General features: G+C 51.7%; 1 protein-coding gene across 1 annotated transcript; it reads left to right on the top strand.

Annotated features, from left to right (window-relative positions):
• Positions 1 to 4,011: 4,011 nt before the first annotated feature.
• On the top strand, positions 4,012 to 7,166 carry LOC126011088 (CAP-Gly domain-containing linker protein 3-like). The gene is given in 5 exon segments (XM_049774785.1): positions 4,012 to 4,156; positions 4,159 to 4,543; positions 4,546 to 4,577; positions 4,580 to 4,852; positions 4,854 to 7,166. Coding segments are annotated over 5 exon segments (1,608 nt in total). The 5' UTR covers positions 4,012 to 4,132; the 3' UTR covers positions 5,748 to 7,166.
• The last annotated feature ends 367 nt before the right edge of the window (positions 7,167 to 7,533 follow it).

Raw genomic sequence — 7,533 nt, 5'->3', positions numbered from 1 at the left:
TATTTCTTGTCATTTGTTAATATAGTAACTCTTAAAAAAAAAAAAAAAAGACAGAGAAGGGAGGTCAGCACTGGTGGTGGAAATGTCCCTAATTCACTGTCACTATATGCCAGAAATACAACTGTGAAAGACTTGTAATTCACAATGGTCTCAATAATTTTGTTTTGTTTTGTTTTGGGGTCATACCCAGCAGTGCTCAGGGGTTACTCCTGACTCTATGCTCAGAAATCGCTTCTGGCAGGCTCGGGGGACCATATGGGATGCCGGGATTCGAACCACCATTCTTCTGCATGCAAGGCAAACCTTCATGCTATATCTCCGGCCCAGGTCTCAATAAAATTTAAGAAAAAAGAGAGATAACAGAAAAGAGACAGGTGTGGACAAGACATACTGAACAATAGAAGAACAGATCAGTTAAATAGGGCTTTCAGGGAAGACTGGGCCAAGTGACATCCAGCACCAACCAGAGCCAGTGAGGAGTGAAGTGTATAGACTTGCAGGGAGAGAGGGTCCAGCCAAGGGCACAGAGGACCTGTCCCCTTACCCCCAACCACTTGCAGCAAAGAAGGAGCAAAGGGCACCATTAAGGGAGATAGAGTTGAAGCTGGAGAGATAGCATGGAGGTAGGGCGTTTGCTTTGCATGCAGAAAGATGGTGGTTCGAATCCCGGTATCCCATATGGTCCCCCGAGCCTGCCAGGGCAATTTCTGAGCGTAGAGCCAGGAGGAACCCCTGTGCACTGCCGGTTGTGACACAAAAACCAAAAAAAAGGGGTGGTGGATAGAGTTGAGTGTGTGGTGCCTGAGAAGTCCTTGGGGGTTCTGATCTAGGGAGTGATTCACCTTCTGTGTACAAATCCCCATTTGGTTGCTGGATGGGGGAGGCGAGACAGGGAGCTGGCAGCTATTGCTACTTTAGGGAGGCAGGAGGCCAGGGTGTGCCTGGAGGCTTGAAGAACAGGAGCTGAGTCTAGGTAAGTTCTGGTGTTTTGTTTGTTTGTTTCCCCTCAGTGTTGAGTGTTGGGTTGAATGTTCCATGGTCCCTAGTGGGGAAAGGGGAATTCTATACCTCTTATCCAGGGAGGATAGGAGAAACTTGTCCAGTAGTAATTCCCCACAATAAATAACCCACACACATATGAAGGCTTTAGCAGGCAAGAAACTCACACTGCAAGCTGTTTACCCACAAGCCAGTCGCTCTACCACTTGGAACCACAGACTAGATAGCAGCTTCCAGCTAAGGCTTCCCAACTCGCATTTATTGAGATCAAAAACAAGGCCCCACCCCCCAAGGGGAGGGGAAAAGGCGAGATGAAAAGGCAACGAGGAAACAAAACCTAGGAAAACCAATTAAGATACAAATGAGGGGCCCCGGAGAGATAGCACAGCAGTGTTTGCCTTGCAAGCAGCCAATCCGGGACCAAAGGTGGTTGGTTTGATAGTGCCTGCCAGGAGCTATTTCTGAGCAGATAGCCAGGGGTAACCCCTGAGCAACGCAGGGTATGCCCCCCCCCCAAAAAAAAAAGATACAAATGAGGACTAATTCAAAGGCTTTTATTTATACCTCACCTGGAAGTGCTCAGGGCTTACTCCTGGCTCTGCACTCAAGGACCACTCCTGGCAGTGTTCAAGGAACTAATGCAGTACCTGGGATCAAACTCTTTAACCAATCTTTGTACTATTTTTCCAGTTCTTTTGATTTTGTTTCAGTTCTGAAGATCTTGCGGACAGACTAAATGTGGTTCTAGAGACAAGTCTAGGACTTCCTGGCCCAATAGCCAGAGGACAGAGATATCCCTCTCCTTGTCCTTGATGCCCAGTGAGGAGCATGTCACAGAGGGACCGGGGACAGGAATTTGGCTTTGGATGTGTTAGCTTTGGACGTCTCTTCCACTCCGGCTGTTGAAAATTCACAATGGGGAGGAAGGGAGTTGGGTTGAGATGTGAATCTGGCAGCTTTAAACAGGCCTCGCCCAAACAGACTCACAAGGGTGGCCGGTAGAGAATTGCCCAGAACTTGGGGTCCAGGATCTCCCCTCCTGACTTCGATGGGCTGTGCCCTAGAGTGCTTGCTTGCAGGTACCTGTACCCCTCTTTGAGGAGTCCCTGATATAAGCACTGGCCTCTTTACCCCAGGCAGGGCGGAAACAGCCTCTCTCCCTACACTGCTCACTCTCCATCAGTCCACTCAGGTCACAGCGAGTCATAGAAAAAGGCACATCTTACTTCTGGCCACCCTACTTCTGGTTACCCATTCACTAGCGGCAAGGAGGCTGAGCAAACAGGCCTGACCCCTCACAAAGTGAGTCCCTGTCAGTCCAGGAAAGGCAGCCAGTGCCCAGCGATGCAGGAGGAGGCCTGGCTTTGGGAGATGTTTTCTTTGTTGTTGTTGTTGTTTTGTTTGGGGGCCACACCCAGTGATGCTCAGGGATTATTCCTGGCTCTGCACTCAGAAATCTCTCCTGGCTCAGGGGACCATATGGGATGCCGGGGATCAAACAGAGGTCCGTCCTGGGTCAACTGCATGCAAGGCAAATGCCCTACCACTATGCTATTGCTCCAGTCCCTGGAGCTTTTTATTATTTATTTGTTCAATTTTTTATTCTTTATTTTCTATTTCTATTTTTGGGGCCTCACCCTGCAACGTTTAAAGCCTGTACTTGGCTTTATGCTCAAGAGTGACCCCTGGAGGTCCTGGAGAACCATATGTGGTGCCAGTTCTTCGGCCCTTGTGGGCACAGGCAACGCCTCCTCCTGTTCTATCTCTCCTACTCTATTTTTATTTTTAACAGAGGTCACTCCCTGTGATGTTGGGGGCTTGCCCAGAGCCATGCTTGCCCAGCTGTCCTGGCCTATTTGATGCTCAGGTTTCATGGTGCTTGAGGGCTGCCAGGGCTATACCTGGTGGGACTTGGGGATGCTTCGGGGCGCTCAAGAATGAGCTTAAAGCTTCATACATGTCAGGCAGGTGCCGTACAACTTGAGCCATCCAAGTACTTTACCCCTTGAGGGCTATAAATAATTTGTTTCGTATTTTTTAAATCACACCATGCTGTGCTTAGGGGTTGTTCCCAATCCAGTGCTCAGGGAACCATACCGTGCCTGGGATTAAACTGGGGCTGATGGCATGCACTGAACCCATCAGGCTCTCTCTCTCTCTCTCTCTCTCTCTCTCTCTCTCTCTCTCTCTCTCTCTCTCTCTCTCTCTCATACACACACACACACACACACACACACACACACACACACACACACACACACACACACACACACACACACAGATGGAGCCGGAGCCGAGACTCAAACACAAGGCCTCACACATTCAAGGCAAGTGCACTATGGATGAACCTCTTCCCACTTCCAGGACTTGTAGTTTTATTTTTTGTTTTGGGCCACATACGGCAGTGCTCAGGGCTTATTCCTGGCTCTGTGCTCAGGGGTTACTCTTGGTGGAGCTTGGGGGACCATATAGGGTGCTGGGGATGGAACCCAGGTTGACTGTGTGCAAGACACATGTCCTACACCCAGTACTATTGCTGTCCCTGCATTGATGTTTTAAAATAGCATCTAGTTGTTCCTCATGGCTCAGTGGAATTGGAGTGTGTGTTCTCCTCCTCTGAGTCAATTGTCCACATAACCCCACGCAGGAGCTTCTCAAATAAAGGCTGCCCTTGCTGTTTACCCTTCACCTGGCCACCTTCTGTGACTTCCAGTGGCTTGAGGCAAAAGGCCACACCGAGAACAGCATTGAGGACTTGCAACTGGGAGCCTTTTTCTAGGGAAAGCATTGAAGGTGGAGACAGAGATATCCCCCCAAATGCCTTTCCCCGTGCTTTTTCATTTGTCCTTGTCCAACTTCAGGGGACTCATCTAGGCCATTTTCCCAGCTATATTTTTACTTTTGTTTTCCATTTTGGAGCCTCATCAGCTGTGCTCAGGGTTTACTCCTGGCTCTGCGTTCAGGGATCACTACACTACTAGGTGGTGCTTAGAAATCAAACCTGGGAGAGTCTGGGCCTCATCCCCCACTTCTCTGTCTCCCTCTCCCTCCCTCCACCTCCCCGGACACTGACACCCCATTACTCCAGTCTCCCCAGCCTCAGCCCGAGTCTGCCCAAGGGCTACTGGGGACCATGACTAAGACAGATCCTGCCCCATGGCCCCACCGCCGCCCCGGGGCGAGGAGGAAGAAGAGGAGGAGGAGGAACCGGTGCCTGAGGCTCCCAGCCCCACCCAGGAGCACAGGCAGAAACCTGTAGTGCACCCCTCGGCCCCTGCCCTCCTCCCCAAGGATTACACCTTTACCTTCTTCGACCCCAATGACCCTGCATGCCAGATTCTGTTCGACCCCCAGATCACCATCCCCCAACTGTTCGCCATTGTGCGCCAGTGGGTACCCCAAGTTCAACACAAGATCAATGTCATTGGCAATGAGATTTTGCGCCGTGGCTGCCACGTGAACGATCGCGATGGACTGACGGACATGACAAGGTGGGGGGCCCACGGAGTTGGGGACCCAGCCGCAGCTGTGCGCCTGTCCCAGCAGTACTGGGCACCGACGTGACCCTACGCAGCCATTGAAGACCAACCTGAACGCGCTTCACTATGCGGCCTATTTTGACGTGCCCGACCTTGTGCGTGTGCTACTGAAGGGTGCACGGCCCCGAGTAGTGAACTCCACATGCAGCGACTTCAACCACGGCTCAGCCCTGCACATCGCAGCTTCCAACCTGTGCCTGGGAGCCGCCAAGTGTTTGCTGGAGCACGGTGCCAACCCAGCGCTGCGGAACCGAAAGGGACAGGTGCCGGCAGAGGTGGTTCCGGACCCCATGGACATGTCTCTGGACAAGGCCGCGGGCAACACTGATGGCCAAGGAGCTGCGGACGCTGCTGGAAGAGGCCTTGCCACTGTCCTGCGCCCTCCCCAAGGTCACACTCGCCAACTATGACAACGTCCCTGGCAATCTCATGCTCAGCGCACTGGGCCTGCGCCTGGGAGACCGAGTACTCCTGGATGGACAGAAGACGGGCACGCTGCGGTTCTGTGGGACCACTGAGTTTGCCAGTGGCCAGTGGGTAGGCGTGGAGCTGGATGAACCGGAGGGCAAGAACGATGGCAGCGTTGGGGGAGTCCGCTACTTCATCTACCCCCCAAAACAGGGTCTCTTTGCTTCTGTGTCCAAGATCTCCAAAGCAGTGGATGCGCCCCCCTCATCTGTCACCTCCACTCCTCGGACCCCCCGAATGGACTTCTCCCGTGTTACTGGCAAAGGACGCAGAGAACATAAAGGCAAGAAGCCACCCTCATCCCCATCACTGGGCAGTCTGCAGCAGCGTGATGGGGCCAAGGCTGAGGTCAGAGACCAAGTACTCGTTGCAGGCCAGAAGCAGGGGGTTGTGCGCTTCTATGGGAAGACAGACTTTGCTCCAGGTTACTGGTATGGCATTGAGCTCGAGCAGCCTACAGGCAAGCATGATGGCTCTGTCTTTGGTGTTCGGTACTTCACCTGCCCGCCACGGCATGGAGTCTTTGTGCCAGCATCGCGAATTCAGAGAATTGGTAGATCCACTGACCCCCCTGGGGGCAATGTGGGAGCCAAAAAAGTGCACCAGGTGACAATGACACAGCCCAAACGCATCTTCACGACAGTCCGGACCCCAAAGGACATCACTTCAGAGAACTCCATCTCTAGGTTGCTCTTCTGCTGCTGGTTTCCCTGGATGCTGAGGGCAGAGACGCAGTCTTAGAGGCCCGGGCTTGCCCACAAAGAACCCCCTCCAGCGTCTCCTGACACAAGATGCTCCTAAGTCACCCCGAGATAGATTCCCAGTAATATATCCAGAATAGAGACCCCCCATTAGCCAACCCTCGACTACTGAGGCCCCATTATTAACATGATAACCCCCCAAATACAGACCCCAAGTTACCCAGAAATAGATTCCCTGAGTGTAGCACCTTCAGGCTAATTCCTATCCTAACCCCTCAGAACAGAACCCTTAATGAGCAGATTTTCACATTCCCCAAAATGATGGTGACGTTCATGTGATGCTCCTCAACAGAACATTCCCAAGTCTCTCATTGTCAAGTCCCTCCCCACCACATCAGGACCCCTTGACTAAATGCAGTTAACACCTCCAGAACAACAGTAATAGACCTTCATGCCTCTCTTCCGCATTGAACATCAGCCCCCTCTAGAATCTGTGACCCACCACAATCATCTTTGAGCCCTTAACGGCAATCACTGACCCCTGTCATTAACAAGACCTTGCTCTTACTTCTTGAGGAGAGACCCACATCAACCAGCCTACTGTCACCCCCAATTTATAGACACCAAAACAGTCCTGGAAGTGCTAATTACAGGACCCTCAAGTCTTCCTGCCCTCTGCACCCTCAAGAAACCCCCAGTGCCTTGTATGAAGCCCACCTTACATGGCCCACAGCTGTTGTGCTGGCCAGGTTCCCAGAAAAATTCTCTATTTTTTAATGACTTCCTCCTTTGGGGGACCCCAAAATTTGGAGGCCCCATTATGACACTCCGGGGATCCTAAGCCCCAAGAGTACATGTCCCAAGCTCTCGTGTGCCAAGTCCTATAATAACCCTCTAGAAGGCCCAAAGGCTCCTTAGTCCCAGGATCCTCAAATCATAGATTTGGCGGTGAATCCCCAAATTTAAAATCCCAACCCCCGGCCCCCCAGAAACCCCAATTATAGAGGTCCTTGTGCCTGGGATAGAGGAGACTGCAGACAGGATATATATCCCGGGTTACTGGCCACCTCAAGCCCTGTTCATAGGCACCAAGAGACCCCAAACTGGAATTTTTATCCCTGGAAACCACCTTCATGGATCTCAAGACGTTCAAATTCCAAGAATCCCAGCCCTAAGGGAACCCTAAATTCTAAAAGTCCACCTCTAATACATGAAGGGCCCAAAGGCCTTGAGGGGACCTCAAATGCTGGAGCCCTCATCTCAATCTACCTTCTGCTCACAGGTCCCAAACACCAAATCTGAGTGACTGGCCCAAAGGACCTCACAGCACCCGGGCCAGACCAACAGTCTGAGGGAAACGCTTGAAGGCCCAGGGGGGTCTGGGGCCCTGACCACCAAGGACAGCTCACAACTGCCCCTTCACTGCATGTCCCCTCGGCATGACTCCTGTCCCCTTCAATAAAGAAATCAAACCTGGGTTGGCTACATGCAAGTTAAGCAACTTACCTGCTATACTATCTCTTGGAACCCATTTTTTCATCTGTCAATTAGGCACCATGTAAGACAAGCCTTTAGCAATGTTTTCTTATTGGTTTTTATTTTAGGGCTACACCAGCAGCCCTTTGAGGTTACTCCTGGCTCTGAGTTCAGAAATCACTCCTGGGGAATCAAACCCGGGTCAGCCAGGTACAAGGCAAATGCCTTATCCTTTGTGCCCTGCCTAGAGCAATGTCGTGAATGTGATCACCCCTCAGTGACTGCACTATGCCACCTTTATAGATGAGAAGGTTGAGTTTGGGGGGAGTATTAAGTTACTTGCCCAAGGT

The sequence above is a fragment of the Suncus etruscus genome, chromosome 6 (genome assembly GCF_024139225.1).
Source record: "Suncus etruscus isolate mSunEtr1 chromosome 6, mSunEtr1.pri.cur, whole genome shotgun sequence".
Classification (NCBI taxonomy): domain Eukaryota; kingdom Metazoa; phylum Chordata; class Mammalia; order Eulipotyphla; family Soricidae; genus Suncus; species Suncus etruscus.
The sequence above is the reverse complement of the archived record's forward strand: the minus strand, read 5'-3'. Positions and strand labels throughout refer to the sequence as shown.